The 24,405-nt window shown below is 37.4% G+C and overlaps 2 protein-coding genes across 4 annotated transcripts in view; one reads left to right on the forward strand and one right to left on the reverse strand.

Moving 5' to 3' along the window:
* Window positions 1-14,939, forward strand: part of LOC127431968 (WD repeat-containing protein 37-like) — a 56,982-nt gene extending 42,043 nt beyond the window's left edge. For all 3 annotated transcript variants that reach the window (XM_051682664.1, XM_051682663.1, XM_051682662.1), the window contains 3 exons: window positions 6,326-6,460; window positions 6,961-7,075; window positions 10,245-14,939. In XM_051682664.1, coding sequence (XP_051538624.1) covers window positions 6,326-6,460; window positions 6,961-7,075; window positions 10,245-10,376 — 382 coding nt within the window. In that variant the 3' untranslated portion in view covers window positions 10,377-14,939. The remainder of the gene's footprint in view (window positions 1-6,325; window positions 6,461-6,960; window positions 7,076-10,244) is intronic.
* Window positions 14,940-15,854: 915 nt separating this feature from the next.
* The window catches only part of LOC127432007 (double-stranded RNA-specific editase B2-like), a 55,224-nt gene continuing 46,673 nt past the window's right edge, over window positions 15,855-24,405 (reverse strand). The window contains exons 7-8 of the mRNA XM_051682736.1: window positions 19,427-19,608; window positions 15,855-18,012 (exon numbers count right to left, since the gene is read on the reverse strand). Of these exons, the coding sequence (XP_051538696.1) occupies window positions 17,836-18,012; window positions 19,427-19,608 (359 nt within the window). The 3' untranslated portion in view covers window positions 15,855-17,835. The remainder of the gene's footprint in view (window positions 18,013-19,426; window positions 19,609-24,405) is intronic.

The raw sequence follows: 24,405 nt of genomic DNA on the forward strand, positions 1-24,405 counted from the left end.
AACACATTTAAACCGTAAAATCAACACAATTTATGCATTATGTTCCAAGTCTTCTGAAGCCATACGATCACTTTGCACAATGAACAAATACAAATTTAAGTCGTTATTCACTCTCGGATCAAATCGTATTAATAAAGCACTTCAATCGGATATGGTGGATACATCGATAACATGAAACCTCATTGGTTCTCATTGTGTCTTGTGACCAAACGTGCAACAAAACGTCATGACGTTTGGTCCTAAAACCAGGTTTGATGTTATCGAGGTAGCCACCATATTTTATTTTAAACGCTTTATTAATGATTTAATCTGATTTGAGAGTAAATTTCGTTCTGTTAAGTGCACAATGTGATTGTATCGCTTCAGAAGACTTGGAAAATAGTGCACAAGTTGGATCAATTACACTTATGGTGGTTTTATGGTGTTTTTTTTGTTGACATTTTTCAAGCTTAACAGACTGGAGGGACAATCTCTTGTATAATGGTGAATAAATCCTTTGAAGACTTTAAAATTCACCTTTTGTGTTCTACGGAATGAAGGAAGGAAGTCTTATGGGTTTTGAGCGACATTACGATGAGTAAATAATGACAGAATTCTAAATGTGCAACAGATGGCTATGGTGTTTTAGGCCAAGACTATGCCTGACAGCAGTTCACAGGCCTCCAACATTACTGCGGAGAGAATGAAGTCCCCCAGAGCCCTTGTGAGATTAGCACTTAGCCACTCTGCAGAGTCATTTTTCATGCCAATGAACGAGAGTGGCCTGTCTTGCTTTCGAGGAATACTTGAGTGCTGAGCTGGTTACTTTAAGGATCTTGCCATTTTGCTGTTGTTTTTAATCCAAAAAGACTTGCACTACACTTATTTCAGGGACAATCTCTTCTAGAGTGGTATGGTGTTAAGAGTTGTGGTCAAGGACACAGTTATTACAGAGCACAATTTTAAGAAATGCTACATCTTGCAACTCCTTAACAACAGTTCCAGGGTGACTCTTGATCAGGATTATTCGCATTAGCAGCCAAGATCATCGACCATTATATTACCATACTTTAGGACCAAAATAGATTTTTTTTTATTTTTTTAATTAACGATAACTGTCTTTCTACGTTATTGATTGAGGACGACGGCCACAATTCGATTGGTTAGGTGCACTTCTTGGTCAAAATACCCATATTGGGAGGCATAAATGTAAACACAGACAGTTAAGTTGCTTAAAATTTGTAATTAAATAAATTGTATGACATGCCGGTTAAGTAATCGAATTAATCACGATTAATCGCATTTAATCAATATTTGCTGAAAAAGGCCACTAAATAAAGTGTAATTTAATATAAATAATACATAATTCAAATAATAAACACACACACACACACATATAATTAAGATATTCGGATTGAAATATTGAATTATTTTGGCAGTTGAGTAAAGCATTGATTAGACAATACAAAAAGTGGATTTAGATTTCAGTATATTGTTTTATTCCCATGCCATGGAACAAAAGCCTACTACATTCCACAGCAATCCATTTTGCAATTGAGTTCATCAGTCTATCTGGTTCTCACAAGATGCTTTCTTGCCTTCTGTCTGTGCTATATTTAAATGTCAGTCTACATTATGTACATATCCATCAGATGGACGCTTTTGGAGCATCTCACTAGTTTTCTGCATCATATACGCCATGTTTTTAGGACACTGTGTCCAGTTAAAAGTAGTTGAAACTTTAAAAATGATGTCTCGAGATCCCTGTTTCGTCCAGCTTTCAAGTGTGTATGACATTTGGAAGACTCATTTGTTCATGACGCCAACTGTTATTCTGTGGCTGCGCTGCTTGTGAGGTTTGTTGAGACGTGCTGACTTACCCCAGCTGACGCGGCTCATAAAAACAGAGTTACATGTGCTTCAAGCTTGAATTGTTCTGATAGTAGGAAACTATGTACAGTGGCAAGTGGAATTAGCTGGTTTTCTGCATTAATTGGTCATAAAATCTCATCTTCATTAATGTCACAAGTATAGAAAAACACAATGTGCTTAAAGGGATAGTTCACCCAAAAATTCTAATTCTCTGATAATTTACTCACCCTCATGCTATCTGAGATTTGTGTGACTTTATTTCTTCTGCTAAACACTTTTGAAGATTTGTAGAAAAAGATCCAGGCTCAGCAGGTCCACCACACTTGCGTCACAGGAGCACTCGGGTAAATTTGGCCATTCTTCAATGCCTGACTTGAAGCGATCTTTTATAGTTAAAAAGTACTCAAATATCGTTCTTTTTCGCACACAAAGTGATCGATTCTCTTTAGCAGACATTAATTTCACTGCTGGAGATAGGATGGATTACTCTTATGCTGACTGTCTGCTTTTTGGACCTACAAATTTCCAATCACATCCTCTCATATTCTAAGGACCTGCTGAGCCTGGATATTTTTCTACATATCTCAGAAGTGTTTTGCAGAAGAAATAAAGTCATACATGTCTCAGATGGCATGAGGGTGAGTAAATTATCAGAGAATTTTCCTTTTTGGGTGAACTATCCCTTTAAGCTAACAACACACAAACAGTACAATTTCATGTCTTTATTGAACACATCCCATTAAACATTCACAGTGCTGTAGAAAAAGTAAGTGAACCGTTGGATTTAATAACTGCCCATTCCTCCTTTGGCAGCAATAACCTCAACCAAGCGTTTCCGGTAGCTGCGGATTAGACCTGCACAACATTCAGAAGGAATTTTGGACCATTCTTCCTAACAGAACTGCTTCAGCTCAGCTATATTATTAGGATGTCTGGAGGAAACGGCTCTCTTGAGCATTCCACAGCATCTCTATTGGGTTAAGGTCTGGGCTCTGACTGGGCCACTCCAAAAGGAGGATTTTTTTTTTTTTTTTTTAACCATTCTGTAGTGGATTTACTTCGATTTTTAGGGTCATTGTCCTGCTGCATCACCCAACTTCTACTGAGCTTCAGCTGGCACACAGCCACCGTGACATTATCCTGTAGGATATCTTGATAAACTTGGGAATTGATTTTTCCCTCGGTGATGGCAAGCGGTCCAGGCCCTGAAGCAGAAAAGCAGCCCCAAATCATGATGCTCCCTCCACCATACTTCACCATTGGGATGATGTTTTCACGTTGGTATTCGGTGCCATTTAATGCCATACTTAGTGCTGCATTTTTTCCCAAATAATTTAATCTTGGTTTCATCAGTCCACAAAACATTTTCCCAGTAGCGTTGTGGAGTGACAAGGTGGTCTTTGGCAAACTTCAGGCACACAGCAATGATTTGTTGGAAAGCAGCGGCTTCCTTCGTGTTGTCCTGCCTTGGACACCATGCCTGTTTAATGTTTTCCGTATAGTAGACTCATGAATAGAGATGATAACCAATTCCAATGAATCCTTCAAGTCTTTAGCTGTCACTCTGTTTCTTTTCTTTTCATTGAGCATTCTGTGGCGTGCCCTTTAAGTAATCTTGTTTGGACGAACACTTTTAGGGAGAGTAGCCACTGGGGATGTGCCCTAAGCCGAATACCGTATTCAAAAAGGCACAAATAATGATTACAAAACGAATAATGGATTCATTTGAATAACAGAAAAAAATATTCGTTTGACTGATTATCCAAGAAGCACAAGGATAAAGAGACATTTTAAATAAACATCTAAAATGACAATGAATTTATGAGTCTGTGAAGCCAATATTTCTAAAGTGTAAACCTTATGAATGAAAATGCGCATGGTGTGATTGATTTCAGATCAGATGGCGCGGTCTCGACTCTGCTTGCGGTCTCCATTAATTGTGCGTGGAGTTTGTCAAGTGTAACATTAACTAAGATACGACAACATGTACACATTCCACTTCTTGAAATGTCTATGTTAATGTGTCACACGATTCATAATGATTCCCATGTATTCATTTATAGCCTTAACCTGAGCACAATGTTAAATTCCCTGACCTGAAGTGATGGTTTCATGTCGGAACACGTCTATCCATCTCTTCAAGTTGACCACATTTATATCCACTTCAGTGATTAAGGTAATTATCTGGTTAAGACTTTATTCCGAAAAAAGTTCAAATGCTCCATAAAGGTTTAAATGCTCCATAGAGCAGCCTGTTCATCTATTCGGAATATTCCTGCTCATGTTCTCTTCTTCTTTAAACTGTGCTAAATTTGTGTATGTTAAGTGTTCTTGAGCTCTGGAAAGGCGCTATATGAATTTAACATTATTATTAGGCCTATTATTATTTAACTAAATAATGGTGTCCTATTGTAAAGGTTCCTGATACTTATGTGACTTTAACCTGTTTGTAGCCTATATCGATTTATTTTAATTTCTTTTCATGTTTGAATTTGTATTTAATATTCACTGCAAAATGTGTGCTTGACATTTCACATTTTGCTTGACACCTGCAGAATAATGTCATGCATTCACAGACTTAAATGAAAATTCAGCAGATATTAATATCAGAAATACCAGAAAAAAAACACAGTTAACAACATATTGCACAGTTAATGTATCCTACAAATTCAGCTTCATCTCGTAAGAAAAAAATAATAAAATAACAATTTAATTTAATGGGTGTTTCATATAGTTTTGACAAATTTAAGCCCGCCCACATCAGGTTCTATCCGAATACAGAGGCAGATACAGATAATTTTGTCATATGAACAGATACAGATACAGACGATGGCCTTGCTGTACACCCCTAGTAGCCACAGTACTAAATTGTTTCCATTTATAAACAGTTTGTCTAACTGTGGACAGATGAATATCTAAGCTCTTCGAGATAACTTTGTAACCCTTTCCAGCTTCATACAATGCAAAAAGTCTTGATCATATGTCTTCTGAGATCTCTTTTTTGCAAGGCATGGTCCACGTCAACAGATGCTTCATGTGAATAGCAAACTCAAAATGTTTGAGTGCTTTTTATAAGTCAAAGTAGCTCTAACCCACACCTCCAATCGTGTTTCATTAATTGGATGCCAGGTTTGCCAACTCCTGACTCTAATTCGATTTTTTTTTTTTTTTTTTTTTTACATCACTAGCCTAGGGGTTCTCATACTTTTTACAACTACACTATGAATGTTTGAATGATGTATTTGCACAAGAACAATTCAATAATTTGTGTTATTAGTTAAAACAGATTGTGTTTGTTTATTTTTGTAACTTAGATGATCAAACCAGATTTTAAGACAAATTTATACATGAATGCAAGTCATTCCAAAGGGTTCACATACTTTTTCTTGCCACTGTATGTTTATTATGGAATTTACATACGGGTCAGGAGGCATGATTAATTACTTAATTGTTTTTTTTTTTTACAGTTTATTTATTAATTTTTTTAATAATAATTAACACTAAAGTAACACATTAAATCAACAGCCCTAGTAAAAATACAGGACAAAAAAAAACTGATTTGTTTAAATATATTATTTTTGGGGGCCTGGGTAGCTCAGCGAGTATTGATGCTGACTACCACCCCTGAAGTCACGAGTTCGAATCCAGGGTGTGCTGAGTGACTCCAGCCAGGTCTCCTAAGCAACCAAATTGGCCCGGTTGCTAGGGAGGGTAGAGTCACATGGGGTAACCTCCTCGTGGTCGTGATTAGTGGTTCTTGCTCTCAATGGGGCGCGTGGTAAGTTGTGCGTGGATCGCAGAGGAGTAGCATGAGCCTCCACATGCTGTAAGTGTCCGCGGTGTCATGCACAGTGAGCCATGTGATGTGTGGATTGACGGTCTCAGAAGCGGAGGCAACTGAGACTTGTCCACCGCCACCCAGATTGAGGTAACCGCACCACGTGGACCTACTAAGTAGTGGGAATTGGGCTTGCCAAATTGGGGAGAAAAGGGGATAAAATAAAATAAAAAAAATTATAATAATTTATATATATTTTTGTTTAGTGTAAATGTGGTCTAATAGACTAGCTATTATTGTTTAATGATAACTTAATAAAGCAGGCTTAATTTGGAGAAATACTTGAATGTTACATGCCATTGTTTTAATTTTATTTGTTAAAATTGACAGTAAAATTTAACTTTTTACATAAAGGAGTGTGTTCAATAACATTCGTTTTTGCTACGGTATCAAGAATTGCAAAATTTTACCCGTATTGGTATTGCGACAACCCTAAAAGTTACACTGGAACAATTTGTCTTTATCCGTGCTTAAAGGTATGCTCAGTTTACCTCATGATAATCATGTGCTCCATGATTTGTTTAGGGTGATATTTTCAGCTTCAGAGGTGTTGACGAGTAATTGTATGTGATTGGAGCTCACAGGGCAGTTTGAGGGTGTGAAAAGTTTCATTGACAGCTCGTTTGTTTGTTTCAGCACGGTGACGTCAGCCGTCTTCACTGTGGGAGACAATGTGGTGTCTGGAAGTGATGATCGCACCGTCAAGGTGTGGGACTTGAAGAACATGAGATCTCCGATCGCTACCATCCGCACAGACTCAGCCGTTAATAGGTAAGAGCAGCAGGTTGGTGAGGTGTAAGACAGCTTCCCGAGACTTTTGTTTCTGAACAATCAGGTACAACAAAGTGCCTATTTTACAAACTTCACAGACTTGAAGAAATTAGTTCTTTGGAAAATTGGTATCCTGAAAAAATTAAAGGCCAAGTAAAATGGATGGATGAGAGTCATCCATAATATTTTTGGTGCAAATTTCCTGATGAGAAAGACTGTAAATTTTAAATGTGTTTATCTGATTATTTATATCAGTTAATTTTGTCAACTTTTAGGAATACACTAGCTAATAGATGGCATCAAAGATAACAGACATGGACTAAAAGCCACAAGTGTCAAATTTGGATATCATGGTATTTTATTTATAGAAGATACTCTAGATTTGGATATGTGTGGTTGTAATATTAATGTCTGTTGATTGATACTTGGTTTATTATTTTCTATTCAGTTTTTTTCTTGTGTTGAGTGATTTTTTTTTTTGTTGTTGTTATAATGTGCAGGATAAGTGTCTCTGCAAACCAAAGAATCATTGCTCTACCACACGACAACAGACAGGTCAGACTGTTCGACATGAATGGGGTCCGTTTGGCCCGTCTCCCGCGGAGCAACAGACAGGTACATTGCTCACAGAGAGAGGTTTTATTACCTCTTTTTCTTCATTCCACATCTGTCAAACTGCCTTGCACACTTTAAGCACCTTAAATTGTTATTCTTATGGATGGTGTTTTTTTATTTATTTTTTATTAAATTGTAGGTACAGATAATTATATAAATTCTGAAAATATTATCTTAAATGTAATGTTAGATAACATACTATATTATCAGATAATAAAAGACTATAATATAGCACCCATATACTATACTAACTTAAAAAAATAATAATAATATATTGTCATAAATATCTCAATATAATATAATATAATATAATATAGCCTTAGCACCAAACAGCACCTTGAATTGTTTTCAGTCTTCATTCGTCTTATGGACAGTGTCTCATCCTAGTGAGTTGCATATACCTTGATAGTTTTTTTTTTCTTTTGATCATTATAGGCATGGATTAGACTCTATTATGTCAAATTGTAGGTACAGATAATTAGATAAAATTTAAACATATAATCAGAAATCAGAATATACAATGAGAAATCCCACTATTACAAAATAATGTAATATATAATGTTTAGTGCAGTCAGTAGATAAAATTTTTTAATCCCGATTAATCGAATCATTTATTTTGTAGTTAATCGCACATTTTGAAAGTGATGAAATTTGAAATGTATTTCCATCTTAGGAAAGAAAACAAAACAATATGTAACAATATAATGCTTTATTAACACTTTTCAAACAAAGCCTTCCACAGTATAAAGATAGAAATGCACTAAAATAGCACCAATTCAAGTAACATTAAATGTTTCCCAAAGTCTAAATGGGAGTTTGACTAACTGAAAGAACCTTGTCTCCCCATAGGTTGCATTTAAATCTCATCCTCTAAAATATTAATCGTGGTCACATTTATGATTTGCGTGAGGTCGTCAATGCTAGCGTCAAGTGGCGCTTTGGTCTCCACTTGAAAAGCGCTGCAGACAACGTCCCATTCTGCATTTTGGTGATAGTTAAGACTTGCCGTGCTTCTGTGGTAATTAAATTGCACCTGACAGAGGCTGCAAAGTACTTGCTTTCTGTCACCAAGCCCCATCTGGGCTTGTTTTTGACATACAAATAGCGTTAAGAGGTCCTTTCCCATCGCTGCTCTGTGTGTGTTGTTGTGTGTGCGCCAGTGTAATGACTCCAGGCGGACACATCGTAAAGGTTCTGACCTATTTCCACCAGTGTTTTTGATGGTTTATGCTTTATTAATGGTATCTGCGTCAATCGCGATTAAGAAAAATTTAAGTGTTAACACGTATTAATTTTAAAAAGTTTAACTCTTTAATCGCAACTAACGATTATTTTGATGATTGATTAATCTTTGATTATTTCTTCGATTAATCGGTTATTTGGATAGAAAAGCCACATTTTAGTTTCTGTATTTTGTATAAAAAATATATTAAAAAACATAAATGATTGTATTTTAGACATTTTGTATTAAAAATATTACAAATATAAATGTTACAGTATAAAATAAAATGTCTATATTTGGATATTTGGGTTATTTTTGATCATCTAAACATCTGGAACCTTTTGAAATTTGACGTATTTTTTCTTCAAGGTTTTGGGAAATCAAACTAAAACTTAAGTTATAATATTCTGACTGACCTTTTACACATTGAGGAAGGTCTGTGTGGCAAAAATATATGTAATAAAAACATTAGCAGTTTACTATCGGAGTGCAGATCGTCTCTTCATAATATTCTGACTGAACCCATGAGTAGACTACTTTAATGAGTTGGGATTGTGCATCAAGTGAAAAGTTTGTTCCCTACTCCACAACAGATATAGTTTTCTTTTCAGGCTCTTAATTATTTAGGTAAACTTTAGAAATATGATGGCAAACCAGGCCAGTTTGTTTCCTAATATCAAACATCATTAGAAGGGAACATATAATACAAACATGAAGAAAACTTTATCCATAATATTTCTCTTAATTCTTGAATGTCCAGACTTTAGAGTCCTTTATTCTACTCGTACTTGTGCTCGTAAAAATGCTCTGATACCAAAAACAAAACCATCTGTACGAATGTCATTCCGTAAACATTCAGCGCACAAATTAAAATCATGTTATGTCCTAGTGAGATTATTTAACTGCAAAAGCTGCGATTTAATTTATATATATATATATAGTTTGCATGTGCTGCACACTTCAAACATGAGTGCTTGTGAATGTGTGAAGCCGGTGTTGCGCTGACATAAAGACACAAAGTTCTCATACCTTTTAGAGATCCTTGGCTCATACATGGAAAACACCATCATGAGCATCACACGCTCTGTTTGTAGCAGATGACAGTGAGCAGAGCACTGATTCACTTTTTAGCGCGAGGCACATACAGTCTACATATTTATTATGAAATAGAAGCCTTTTGCAGTTTAATAATCACTTTGAGTCACTTAGTGACCGGCTTTTCCGGATTGAGAAGCTATCGTCATAGCAACACAAACACTTCAAAATAAAAGCTCCACCAAAATAAAATCTCAATTTAAATGGAAAACAATTACAACAGAAATAGATAACTGCTGTATAGTTATGTAATATTCACTGTAATACTACTACTACTACTACTGCTACTAATAATAAGAATATACAATAGTAATTGTATTGTATTTAAGCAATATCTCACATCTGTGATGCAGCACTTTATTTGCCTTTAGTTTACAGTGATACATTTTAGTAGCTTAAGTGTGGTAATTTCTCCACCCTGTTTCATTATGCAAGCACATTTTTCACTAGTGTAAAGTGACATCATTGACGGAGCTTCTCGGTGCATGCCACACATATCCATCTAAACGAAAATGAAATTCGTTTTCGATTAGTTTCATCGATTATTATAATTTTTAACATGCTAACATCAGAATCATTCTTGAGTGTTTGCTGGTGTCTTGTGTGGTTCACATAACTTCTTGTTCTGCGCATAAGTGGCTGTTAACAAAACTGCTGCCCATGAAGAGCATCTCAAATCAGTCTTTGACGAGGGTCCATTTTAATTAGAATGCTGTTTTTGTAGATACCCATGTCGGCAGCAGAAAAGTAAACTCAATAGGTTATGCAAGGCAACCATTATCTGTAATTTCAAATGAGCTAGTTTTGTATGTTTGTATGTGTTCTGACAAATATGTTGCATTTAATGTGCAGGGGCATCGCCGCATGGTGTGCTGCTCTGCGTGGAATGAGGAGAACCAGGCCTGCAATCTTTTCACCTGTGGCTTTGACCGGCAGGCCATCGGCTGGAACATCAACATACCTGCCCTGCTGCAAGAGAAGTGATGTGTTCACGCCCGCTACCCGCATTTGCGGTTTCACATGCGTATATAAGCTTACCACGGGCCATCCACACAAACGCCACTGACTCCTCAAGCACATTCATCAGTGCAACACCTGCAGTAGATTTAAAGTACATTCACGTTGGCGTCTACAGTCACTGTCCCACATTCAGATCTCATCCTTTCATGCCTTGAACAATGTATGTGATGTCCGAGGAAGGCAACAGACTTGTACCAGATGTTTAATTTCATTGAAGTTGTGTATATCTAGTTCTGCACTGTCTGTTCTGAGGTCATATAGTGTGGTGAACTGACTCTTAGTCTTGTTACCTTGTTTTTACATGTTTGCATGATTCAAGCTGGGACAAGACAGGAACGTTGCTGAAATGTTCCTTCATGGCCTGTTGTGGTTACACTTAAATAACTTTTCACTTTAGTGGTATTTTTGTCGTGCAATGTTCAGTTTGTTGTATGTACAGATAACCTTTTATTTTATGATGGCATTTTAGATATTATTTTTGGTTTTTGTATAGATATCTGCCTTGCTTTTTATAGAAACACGCCTTTGCTTGTAACATGCAAAAGAGACGGAGCGCTCTGCCTTTGTGAAAGGAAATCTGCAAATATATTTACGGATCTGCACCTTCTTGATGTTCTGATTGGAACTGCAGTTAAAGCGGCCAATCAGCTACTGGCAGTATTGCCGGCAGTCCATTTGCATGACAAACCCAGCTCTCTGTCAAATATGTGATGCAAAATGCTGTATAATTGCTGTGTAATCTTGTTCACCCAAATGAAAACAAAAAAAGAGGGCTTTGCAAGTAATGTGAAGTAGTTTTGGAGCCCAGGTTTGATGTTCAGTTTCATTTTAAGGGCTTTCAAGTCATGTAATAGTAAATATCCTAGTCAAATGTTATTCAGATTAATACATTGAGTTCACATCCTGGTCACTGCTGTACTTTTTATGTAAAAGTGATTTTTTTTTTTTTATAGCAGTGAGTGTGTTCAATATTGTAATATTCGTCTGTACTTTTGGACCAAACAATGTTGATTTGCTTCGTGTGACCTACTGATTCTTTACATGTTTGCAGACATACTTGTTTTGGACATGTGATGTGTGAACCACTGTGCTTCGCTGTATCTACAGAAAACATCGATGAAGATGCTGTCATTCACTTAAATGATTCGAGACATTCAGAATCTTTAAATGGAAGCTTTGCCATCGGTGTGTTACAAGCAGTTACTGCATTACTGGACTATTACTACAACTACAGTACATTGGACATTATAAGAAATGCTGGTGGAAAAGTGTCGATTGTTCCTTTTCATTTAGACGAAACAATTCTTAGATGTTTATTATGATAAAGATGTTTATTTGTGTGATTTTTGACCATGGTAATTGGACTGTGTGTTTGACCCTAGAGTTGCAATGTACGCAAAACTGCATAGAAATCGTTCATCTTCTATCCAGCTATCAAAAAAAACAAGCAAACATCATGTACGCCAATTGACTCATCAGAATGTCCTTTAAAATGTTGGAGATCTGACACTTTGTTAGTCGTTATTACTTTGATATAACATTCTGAATTGAGCCATAATTATTATTATTATTATTTTTTTTTTTAGAGCAACCTAATTTACCATATTGGACAAATGATATATTGCATCATCAAAACAATGTAGAGATGTCGATTCTAATTCACTCACTGCTGGGCTTCAGAATAAAGTAAAAATTCTTTAAACATTCTAGTTCTTGCTGTTTTTTATTAAACATACAATTTAACATGATTAGTGTCTATAAAAATGTTAACAATTTTACACCGTAACAATACAGATACAGACTGTCGAATTGTGCACAGCTATTCATTAAATACACTGTTGCTATGTGAAAAGAGTTTTAAAAGTTTTTTACCAATATGATTTTTTGTCCATCATATTTCACTTAAAAAAAAAAAAAAAATTAAAAAAAAAGGTGGCAAAGTTGTTTTTCTGTTTTTATTCACATAAACATTCACTTTTAAGGTTAAACTGAAGTGCAATTTACAGACCTTAGCAGCATGTGCTTGTGAATTTAAATGTACACTTTACTGTGATCTTTTAGCTATTCTTTTAATCTTGAGTCATTTTTACACATTTTTACAAAATGTACAGTTATTACAATATTGCCATTCAATCATGCCTTAAAATGGAATTACTTGATGGTACTTCATTTTGTCAGGTGTTTCTGTTTAACACAAAAGTAAAACAAGTGTTGCAACAAGATGTATATATAACATAAACCACTCCAAAACACCTTTTCATATGATTAAAATAACAAATACACAAACATTAACGGGACACATGTGCACTAACATCCTCCATTATGGACTGAAATGTCAAATTGGATGTTACAAGTTATCGTCATAGCGTGATAAATTCAACAAACCATATCATTATAAAATAACTTGATTTCCATTTACAGTCTCGGATGACAAGCTAGACAGGAAATGCTGGGTCAGATGTTTGGTTCAAATGCTCAGTTTCACCCTCATCTTTCTTTTGGTAAAGTTTAACACACTTTAAGCTGGGGTGGACAGATTCATTATTTGTAGTATATACACACTACCAGTCAAAAGTTTTGAAACACTTGACTGAAATGTTTCTCATGATCTTAAAAATCTTTTGATCTGAAGGCGTATGCTTAAATGTTTGAAATTAGTTTTGTAGACAAAAATATAATTGTGCCACCATATTAATTTATTTCATTATAAAACTAAAATTTAATTAAAAATAATAAAAAAAAAGTTTTTGAAATTGATGACTTGGACCAAATAATAAAGAAAAGCAGCCAATAAGTGCCCAACATAGATGGGAACTCCTTCAATACTGTTTAAAAAGCATCCCAGGGTAATACCTCAAGAAGTTGGTTGAGAAAATGTCAAGAGTACATGTCTGCAAATTCTAGGCAAAGGGTGACTACTTTGAAGATGCTAAACTATAACACAGTTTTGATTTATTTTGGATTTTGTTTAGTCACAACGTAATTCCCATAGTTCCATTTATGTTATTCCATAGTTTTGATGACTTTACTATTATTCTAAAATGTGAAGAAAAAATTATAATAAAGAATGAGTAAGTGTTTCAAAACTTTTGACCGGTAGTGTATGTATGTATATATATATATATATATATCACCACATCTGATGAGAGACACACAAAGAAGGGGCATATATATAGAGAGAGAGAGAGAGAGATTTATATATATATGTATATTTGTCACCACTAGGTGTCCCTGTAACATTTCAGCTGTTTAAAGGGGGCTTAATGACATCTTGGCAAGCACTGACAAAGCGGCTTTGAAAAAAACAGGCTAAAAGGCTATGAGAAAATATATTAGGAGCTGTCATTTACTCAAACACAACAGTGTGATTGAACATTTTAACAAATTAAGCAAAGGAATCATGAATTAAAATAAATGTTAGCAGTAAATTTAAATATACTAATCATGGAATATGGTGATGTTAATTGTACAACAGTAAACATTTTTAAAGACATATATTTATAATTTGACAAAATAATATGAGGTTTTACAGCACGCATAGAAAAATACATAAAAAAGTAATTCTACATAAAAGACATGAATGACACATACGTAAATAATAAAATAAACAGTTGCAGTAGAATCATTGGTTAAACCTCAGGTAAAGTGGCATGCGTTTCATAGGTTGGGTCGGGCATTACAGAGCAATTTGTAATTTGCTCGGTTTGTAAATGAATCCATTAACTACAAATTACTCCATAATCACAGATCTCTACTTGCGCTCTTAAAGCGCAAATTAAACTCCATTTTCCTTTCGCCTTTTCTGTCTGCATCAAACCAGGAACATTCCCTTTCCTTTTCAAGCAGGTCTTTGCCCTAAACGCCCCATGTAAAGATGCAGTTCTTACACACAAAGGAAAACCAACGGAGAAATGGCACCGCCACCTGTGAACGTGAGCGTGTTTTGAGGTATTAAAGCAGCATGCTGTATTGGTGCAAAACACAGCAAGTGCTCTGAAGAGACCCAGGGTTCGTCGTAATGGCACCATTTACATCAGCTTGTCACCATTACCTTGCACTGCACACCCAAAATGGGGCTGAATTAACCTGTCTTTGCAATGTCAAACCCTACTCAGGTTTTTTTTTTTTTTTTCTTTTTTCTCATTTTGTTGCTGTTCAAATGAAGCAGAGAGAGGAAAGCAAGGGACGCATCACTCTGACAGGGTCTCTAATTGGACAGTGTGTTGGAGCTCTTCAGGGGCAGGCCAGCCGGAAACGGGCAGATAATGACAAGACGGCAACTGCCTTTCACTTTGGCGAAGGTTAAAACACATACACAAGTTTGAATGACAGCTACAGAAGAGCCGATTGACACTCAATGTAGAGAGAGAGAGAGAGAGAGAGAGAGAGAGAGGTGACTATTTCTCTTGTATCTTTTCCCTCAATCTGTGAAAACTCTCGCGAGATAACATGCGACATTCATGCGCTTTGTTGATTTGAAGTTTTGTAGCAAACCTCGCCCTGACACATCTCTAACCCTACCCTAACCCAACCTGACTTAACCCTTCCCTACCCTACCCTAACCTAACCTAACCCAATGGTTCTCCACCTTTTTGGTCAGTAGGCCCCCTACTGACCAAGACAATATTCACACACCCCTTCCTCAAAAAAATACCTTGTGCAAGACAGCACACAGTGATTAATTTTCACCAGAGTGAGAAATATGATGTCAGTTTATGTGGTAAAATCAATTTCATGGCAGATTTTAATCAAGGTATTTTAATTTATTTAAATGATTTTAAGTCATCATGAGGCCCCCTTGAAAGTTTGCTCCCTTGTGGGCCCTAGCCCACAGGTTGAGAACCACTAATCTAATCTAACCTACCCTAAACCTACCTTACAAAATTCTACCCCAACCTAACACAACCCTATCTTACCCTTACCCTACCCTGACATCAACCAAACCTACCCTAAGCCAACCCGACCCCACCCTAACCCAATCCTACCTTTACATAACCCAACCCAATCTAATCCAACCCTTCCCTATGCCAAACCAACCCCACCCTAACCCATTCCTAACCTACCCCAAAGCCAAGCCAACCCTAACCCAGCCCTATCTTACAACTACCCTACCCTACCCTAACCCAGTCCTAACATACCCCAACACCAAGCCAACCCTAGCCTAACCCAGTCCTACCTTACCGCTACCCTACCCCACTCTAACGCAGTCCTAACTTAACCTAACCTAACCTAATGCCAAGCCAACCTTACCCTAACCCAGCCCTATCTTACCACTACCCTACCCCACCCTAACCCAGTTCTAACCTACCCCAACGCCAAGCCTACCCTACCCTAACCCAGCCCTTTCTCAACACTACCCCACCCTAACCCAGCCCTAACCTACACCTTCCCTACCCTCATCCAACCCTACCCCACCCTAACCCAACCCTACCCTAACCTTAAAGGAGTATTCCAGGTTCAATACAAGTTAAGATCTACCCACAGCATTTGTGGCATAATGTTGATTACCACAGAGAATAATTTCAACTCATAAAGCCGGTAACCTAGTAACTTCAGCACAATGGGCCTCATTCATGAAACACGAGCAGAACAATTTTTTGTGTAAATTGTCTGTAAAGCCTTTCTGGGGTAAATTCTCAGATTCATTAAAGTTTTCATATATTCCAAACGTTAGATGGTACGAACAAAATTTACACCTGCTCCGACCACATGTAAATTGTGTGTAAGACATCCGAACTTGTGGTCATTCAGGCAAACTGTCATGACTACGTTTTGATAAAAGTGAAGTTAAATAAGTAATGAAAAAAAATTACTAATGGATTGAAATTAACCTTAAAAAAAAAAAAAAAACATAAATTAGTGGAAAAAAAAAAAAAGATTTTGCTTTCTTTTTAAACCATAGCCTGTACTTATTTAGAAACATTTCTTTACTGCTTGAATTCGTTTTTTCAAAGTATAATTTTTCCCCAACTCTGCTTATCGTTTTTCCAGCAGAAGTGCTTTATTTTTCTAAAAAAATATAATGCCCTCTAATGTGACTGGTTGGACAGTTTTGTTTTTTATTTGATATGAGCTTTATAATTTAGGTTTCAAAATATAGTGTAGGTAAATCGCGTTCAGTTGATAAGGTATTGTCAATGCTAATGCTGTTAAATCCATAAATAAACACATCGCAGGCAGGTGCGAACACACTACAACAGGGAAAAAAATAGGAAAAGCCCGTACACTGTCGTATTGCTTGCAGATCTGTAATATCTTACAGCTTTTCGGCCAAAGATCTTCTTTAGGCATTCTATTAATTTTTCTGAAGATTCTTCCAGTTGCAAGCATATCACGGTTACCATCATGATTTTCCCAGAAATTGGCGATGCTCTACGAAATGAACCAGAGAAGGTTAATGGTGTTGGACATCCTACTCCCGGCGTCAACTGTTTTACACTCACGTCAAACCATTTTTATTGATTTCTTGAACTGTATGATCACACAAAAGAGCATCATATGACAGCAAAAACATGCAATGAAAGTCCTCACTTTCTTTAACACGCTATTGTGCTTGCTAAATAAAGATTTTACGATGTGAATGCACAAAAGATTTCATTACTGTTCTGCATAGATATTAAGTCAGGTGCCTTCCCTATATGGTGTTTTCATGGGCGTGGATTACGATAATTGTGAATGAATCGTGCACACACTCTCTCTTTATGAATGTTTGGAATTCACTAACATGCACACGTTTTACTAACAAATCTTTGGAATACGAAGCATTTGTGAATCTGGTGAAAAGTTTTCAGGAAGGTCCATTTTACACGCAAATTACAAATTTACTCATATCTTTACGAAAGTTTCTTGAATGAGGACCAATGCAATTATACCAGAAACTGACATAATATTACCTACTGGAATTACGTCAGGAATTTATAACCAGAAGTCAGTCTTGCAATAGAAAAGTAGTTCCACTTAAATGACAATACATTTTTACAGCTCAGTTTATGGAAGTTCTTTAACACATATTACTTCTATTTACTTCCATTCTAAGTGTTACTGCTGTTGCATAAAAAAATAAAATAAAATAAAATAAAAACTGAGGGATGAATCAAAATCATTTTCTGTGTTAACTTATGGTTACAAGTTACACTCAATCGGCAGCATTGGTAGCGTACTGTCATTGAACCCTGAACATCCTATAACACTACTCCCTCACAATTACCTTGGTAGCAGCAAATGTGAATCTCGCGAGAGTTTCACATAACTAGGTTAACCATCTAGAAATGAACCTTGTTGACTCCCACTGGAGATTTTATATCAGTGGAGCATTGTTGACTGTACCCTGGGGGTGTGAAGGGGCCTCTGTGGCAATTGGTTGGCAGATTGAAGGTGGTTTTGGTGGTTAGGGGACAATCACGACCAGATCAGGCTTCAACACTCATACAGTCACAGCAAAGTTTTCCTGCTCAGGAGGTTTCCTGACCCAGGTCCCTAAACCCGCTTCCTGAAGACCCTTCAGCCACTGCAGCTTCACAGTCTGGTAGGTACCAGCGGCCTGCTTCGCTTCACAGTACAATAGTGACGTACCACTCTGACTCGTGCCACGGACCACCAGCTACAGAGAGAGGAATCGAAAGAAAGAAATAGGGATGGGGCGACAGACAGAAGAATGAGATGGTGAGAGAGCAAAACAAAACGAATGAGCCAGCACAAACGTGGCATTTGAGCAGCTGTGTAATCTCTCCATTTAAATTTCACAAGCAATTGAACATTCTCCATGCTTTTGTGCATTTCTTTGTTGCACACTCACACACGGAAAAAAAAAATTGCGCAAGCAAAAAGGGGTGCGGCGAACGGAGGGGCTCAGAGAAAAGAAAAGTTTCTTTGGAGATTAGCGTGTATGTTCTTGCGTCCCTGACTGCGCGCACAGAGCATTTGCCATGGGAGGCCGCTCAAGTGCTTTTCGAGATGATTACCATTTCCAGTCATTACACTTTAACTGCCAGCAGCCGGATCTCTCCAATACATTTACATGATGAGAGCCTAATTTTGCACATTCTTTTTTCTTTGAAGAAATGGGAGCCACTCTGTTAATAAACACTGAATTCTTCATCCTCAACTAGTTCTTTGTATTAACCCGAGAAATGCCACCAGGTCTGGGTTGGTAATTGAAAGGTTGAGGTCAAACCCTGCAAGGTTTCTGCAGTATCATCATTGTCCCCTTGACTTCAAGTTGCTAAAGGAGCACTGATCCTGCAATAAGTGTACAATAAGCAAGGGGATTTCAAACTTGTTCAGAAAGGAATACAACAGTACTGCTTACTGCATACTGCACATGCTATATTATGCATACTTCCTACCTTAAATATTTTATGTAAAATAGTATGCAGTATGCAACAATAAGTGTTTTTAACTATGTAGTATGCTACATTGTTGTCACATGACCTCACTCATCATTTTGGAAAAATACGAAAATGTCCCATTTTTATCTAATTTTGTAAAAAAAAAAAAAGAGAGATTAAAATGAGAAGGGAAGGTCAAGCATAATGGGGATACACTAAGCAATGCTGAGAATGCAATTTGTACTTACGTAAGCTTGTGTAGCTAAAAATATCTGCATTCACTCATTTGCATTGGGTATGTTTTGGGCTTAAGTCACTTTACAATTTAAGCTGGCGACACTGCATGTAGGGGTTAGGTTAGGGTTGTACTGTTAGGGTCCGTTCAGAACAAACACGTTCTTGTGCTGAAAAAGTGAGATGCAGCACAACAAACTGAACAGAGCGCAGGTGTCTTGAAATGTGTTTTATAAGTCAAAAGTTCTTTCAACTTGACACAGCGTCTAAAAAAACAAGGTGTTTCTGCACGAGGCGCTGAAAAGTGCAATGGCTAAAGACGTCTGTCTAGCAAATGTTTACGTTTACAAAAACAGCACAGATGGATGCAACAGCGTGTTCAGTGTGAACGGCCCCTAAGTTGCCTAACATATTCCAAATAAAATATTTTATTCTATTCACATCTAAGCTCACCTTGCGGTAGAGTCTGATCCACCGTGCAAAAAGTGCAAGCTTGCAAAGTCTGGACAGAGCCCCGGAGTCCCATCTTTTTCCAGTAGATGCATTGAGCACCTCCAATTGTGAGTCGCCTGCAGTCCAATTCACACTCAAACACACAGACTTCCCCTGCTGCCTGCAGTCATCCCTGCTCAGACCTGAAGTATGTGCATGCAAGAAAAAAAAGAAGAGGAAGACAGTGTGAAAGACAGCAAGATAGGAAAAGAAAAAGCACTCAAGGGAGGTTCTATTAAGCATGTGATTGCCGAAGTGTTTCATTAGCAGGTGAGTTTGTCTGTGTGTCGTCTGTGCTATCTTTGAGGTAAACATTGGTTCCTGACACAAAGAATATCACAGGCTCCTCAATCATTGCCGCTCCGCTACACCAATTAGCATGGCTTTCTTTCATTCTTAAGTGGAGAGTATCATGGCATTTAACATGATGTTTGGGTCCTGCTGACTTATTAATGTATTACAGTTGTGCTCAAAAGTTTGCATACCCTTGGAGAATTAGTAATATATGTACCATTTTTAAAGAAAACATGAGTGAGCAGGCAAAACACATTTCTTTTACTTCTTATGGGATTCATATTCAACTGTAGGTTATAACAGAATGACACAATCATAAAACAAAACATGGCACCAAAGAACAAAAGTCTGCATACCCTTAGTTCATAATATTGTGTATTGCCCCCTTTAGCATCAATGACAGCATGCAGTCTTTTGTAATAGTTATCTATGAGGCCCCAAATTCTTGCAGGTGGTATAGCTGCCCATTCGTCTTGGCAAAATGCCTCCAGGCCATGCAAAGTCTTTGGTCGTCTTGCATGAACCGCACGTTTGAGATCTCCCCAGAGTGGCTCAATGATATTAAGGTCAGGAGACTGTGATGGCCACTGCAGAACCTTCACCTTTTACTGCTGTAACCACTGGAGGGTCAACTTGTCCTTGTGCTTAGGGTCATTGTCGTGCTGGAATGTCAAAGAACATCCCATGCACAGCTTTCATGCAGAAGAATGCAAATTGTCTGCCAGTATTTTCTGATAACATGCTGCATTCATCTTGCCAACAATTTTCACAAGATTCCCCGTGCCTTTAGAGCTCACACACCCCCAAAACATCAGTGAGCCACCAACATGCTTCACAGTGGGGATGGTATTCTTTTCACTATAGGCCTTGTTGACCCCTCTCCAAACATAGCACTTATGGTTGTGACCATAAAGCTCTATTTTGGTCTCGTCACTCCAAATTACAGTGTGCCAGAAGCTGTGAGGCGTGTCAAGGTGTTGTCGGGCATATTTTAACCAGGCTTTTTTGTGGCATTGGCACAGTAAAGGCTTTTTTCTGGCAACTCGACCATGCAGCTCATTTTTGTTCAAGTATCGTCGTATTGTGCTCCTTGAAACAACCACACCGTCTTTTTCCAGAGTAGCCTGTATTTCTCCTGAGGTTACCTGTGGGTTTTTCTTTGTATTCCGAACAATTCTTCTGGCAGTTGTGGCTGAAATCTTTCTTGGTCTACCTGACCTTGGCTTGGTATCAAGAGATCCCCGAATTTTCTATTTCTTAATAAGTGATTGAACAGTACTGACTGGCATTTTCAAGGCTTTGGATATCTTTTTATATCCTTTTCCATTTTTCTAAAGTTCCTTTACCTTGTTACGCAGGTCTTTTGACAGTTCTTTTCTGCTCCCCATGGCTCAGTATCTAGCCTGCTCAGTGCATCCACGTGAGAGCTAACAAACTCATTGACTATTTATACACAGGCACTAATTGCAATTTAAAAAGCCACAGGTGTGGGAAATTAAACATTTAATTGCCATTTAAACCTGTGTGTGTCACCTTGTGTGTCTGTAACAAGGCCAAACATTCAAGGGTATGTAAACTTTTGATCAGGGCCATTTGGGTGATTTCTGTTATCATTATGATTTAAAAAGGAGCCAAACAACTATGTGATGATAATTGGCTTCATATGATCACTATCCTTAAATAAAAGATAAATCATGCATTTTTTTGCATGATCAGTCATATTTTCAAAATCAATGCCAAAATTTCACAATTTCTGCCAGGGTATGCAAACTTTTGAGCACAATTGTACATGAGGCAGAATGGTATAGCGTGTTGTAAAAAGGTGGCAAGTTTACGAAACTGAAAATTCGGCACGTAAGGCAGCTGTACAAATGTTTACTGCGAACTTGATTGAAGTCAGAGTGAATATTCACAGATTGAGACGTGAAATTTGTTTGTTTACAGCAACTCTTACACCGTGTCCTAACCAAGCGTGACAACCTTCCAGCGACAAGCACTTTATCTGACCACAATGAACAAAACTGCAGCGTGACATGACAATTACAGCTAATAAGATCATATTTGATGTCTAATATACAGCTTTGTGGAGTGGTATTTTGGACCAGTGGGATTTCTTAGTGGGCGGGGATACCAAGTGCAATGCTGCAGAAGTAGAAACACTAGCTGTGTCCCAAATCGCATCCCACAAACTGCGAATGCTTCCGTGTAGTAAAAACTCTATTCAGACAGTGTTCCATTTGGGACAATTCATACACCTAGATGGCCGAGTGCATAGTGTATAGTGAAAGTACGTCATTAGAGACACAGCTCAAGTGATCGACAAAATGTCCTGTCGCTCATCATTTGTCGCAGTTGGTTAGGACAAAAACTTGATTTACATGGAAGACACAGCATTTAGCCTTTATTACTATATTGCATTGTGATAGAGCGCATATAGCGTAATACAGCGCAACAGTGCCCATTTTTTCAGATGTCTAGGTTCCGGAAGTATTTTTCCCATTCATTTTTTTCCATAGGCTTTCATAAAATCCTTCATAAAAGAGTTCTAAGCCATAAACCAAACCAACCAGCTCTGAAGTAAATCAAAACATTAAAAACTTTCATTTGAAGGGAAGGTGAAATAATGTGTACTTAACATCTTTCATGAGGGAATAAACTACAATTCCATGAAGCATTGCGAAAGACGTAACTGAATTAAAAACGACTGATTTTAGGTTGTTGAATATAAGTTGATATTCAACAAATAAGTATATTTGTCTCGACTTTCTGATTGGTAGATATTTTTCTGCAGGATTATGGGTAGTGTAGTTATTTAGCACAAATTCCGCAATTCAACAAAATTTTTTAAACAACGAAGTTGAAAAAATGCGGACTGATGGCTTCAACAGAAGCATATACCATCGATGAACAACCTCTGAGCTCATGGTAGGTCTATCTTTAAAGGTTTAAAAGTTATTGTTAAAAATAATTTTGTCTTTGGAAAAAATTAGTGGTATTTTGACTTACAGAACCTGACTGTTGCGCTCTATTTAAGCATCTTAATCCTTGTGGAAATTATTTCCTTCAAACAGGTACAATAAATTGCCTGATAAAATAACAGTCATATCCTTTATGTCGCAATGCTAACAGCTTCTTTCTCAGAACTTGCTCTCTCTTTATCAAGGTGTCATTTCATTCCCTTCATTCAGTTCATCCCTATATGCCTGTAATAGAGCATTTAATTTGTATTTTCCCTCAAACAGTCTTCATCATTTACTGTCACTCATGGTGTTGTCGTCTATCCATCATGCAGAGCATTTAACAAGACGCCACTAAATGCTTTTTCTGTATTTAGATGCAGCTAATGCTAAGTGCTAACTGTGCTGTATTTTTTCTAAAAGTGCTGTGCTTAGCATATGAGTGTTTGATATTGGTGTGACCCATGTCTTAAGGACATTCTCACTAAAGTCTCGCAAGAGCGCATTTGCTACTACCAAGGGGTAGGGTTAGGGTGAATTTTCAAGAGTTTCACAGCACAACAATTATCAAAATGTGATTGTTGTATTTCAGATACAACTGTTGCTAAATGCTTACTGTGCTGTGCTTAGCATTTGAGTGTTTAGCATAGGTTTGATCGATGTTTGAAGTACAACCTCCCTAAAGTCTCCCAAGAGTATATTTCCTACTATTAAGGGTGAATCTCGACAGTTTCACAGCACAGTGGTTAGCTAAATGTGACTGCTGCATTTCGGATCCAGTACAACTACTGCTAACCCTTAAAAAAAATCTTAACTAGCTGCAAACTTGCAGCAAATTTGCTGCTTGTTATTTTCACATGCAAATGAGCTTTTGATACGCCGCAAATGTTTGCCATTAGTTTGTAGCTTTTCGCCGGTAGTGAACCTCTGGCAAACCTTTGGCAACAATGAAAATTTGCCGCAAGTTTGCCACAAAGATCATTTGCATGTGAAAATTATCAGTAGCGTATTTACAGCAAGTTTGCGGCAAATTTGCCATGAACTCTCTATTGCAATTTTGTGAATTATATGTAAGTACTGTTCTAAAGCATTTAATGGCTTAGATCTAATATAATCCGTGTTTGAAGGACAGCTTCACTTTAGCTTGCTGACTGAAGTGGCCATTTGCATCTCGGCTGCTTCTTGGGAACTCTGAACCCTTTATGATGCCAGTGCTTAAAATAAATAACCAATTTTCCTCAACAAGAGAGCCCACACAAAGGAAGAGAAGATCATCAATGGTGGTGAAAGGGGCCATGCCGGAGCCGTGCAGCCCACTGGGCGTGAAAGGAAGAGTCAATGGATCTTTCTCCACTTCAATGGCAGTGATAAGGTGTTTGAAAGAATTGATTTGAAGGAGGGGTGGATCCAACAGGACAGTTCATCTGCCACACTGAGGCACAAGAGATCAGCTTAACAAAATGATAGAGCGATAGACAGCGTCCTTCTTCGCTTAAGGTCACGTCAACAAGAACACAGGCAAGATTTGAGGATTGAGTGCTTGGGTCAGGTGATAACTGAAATTTGGGTGCATATGTGGACACTTTTCTCTCATTATTTTTAACATTCTTTGGTCAGATATGGCAACAGTAAACAGGGTCACAAGTAAAAAGTTCCCCTTCTATGCTGGTGTACTCTGCTGAAAAAACA

Source organism: Myxocyprinus asiaticus, chromosome 41 (genome assembly GCF_019703515.2).
Source record: "Myxocyprinus asiaticus isolate MX2 ecotype Aquarium Trade chromosome 41, UBuf_Myxa_2, whole genome shotgun sequence".
NCBI lineage: Eukaryota > Metazoa > Chordata > Actinopteri > Cypriniformes > Catostomidae > Myxocyprinus > Myxocyprinus asiaticus.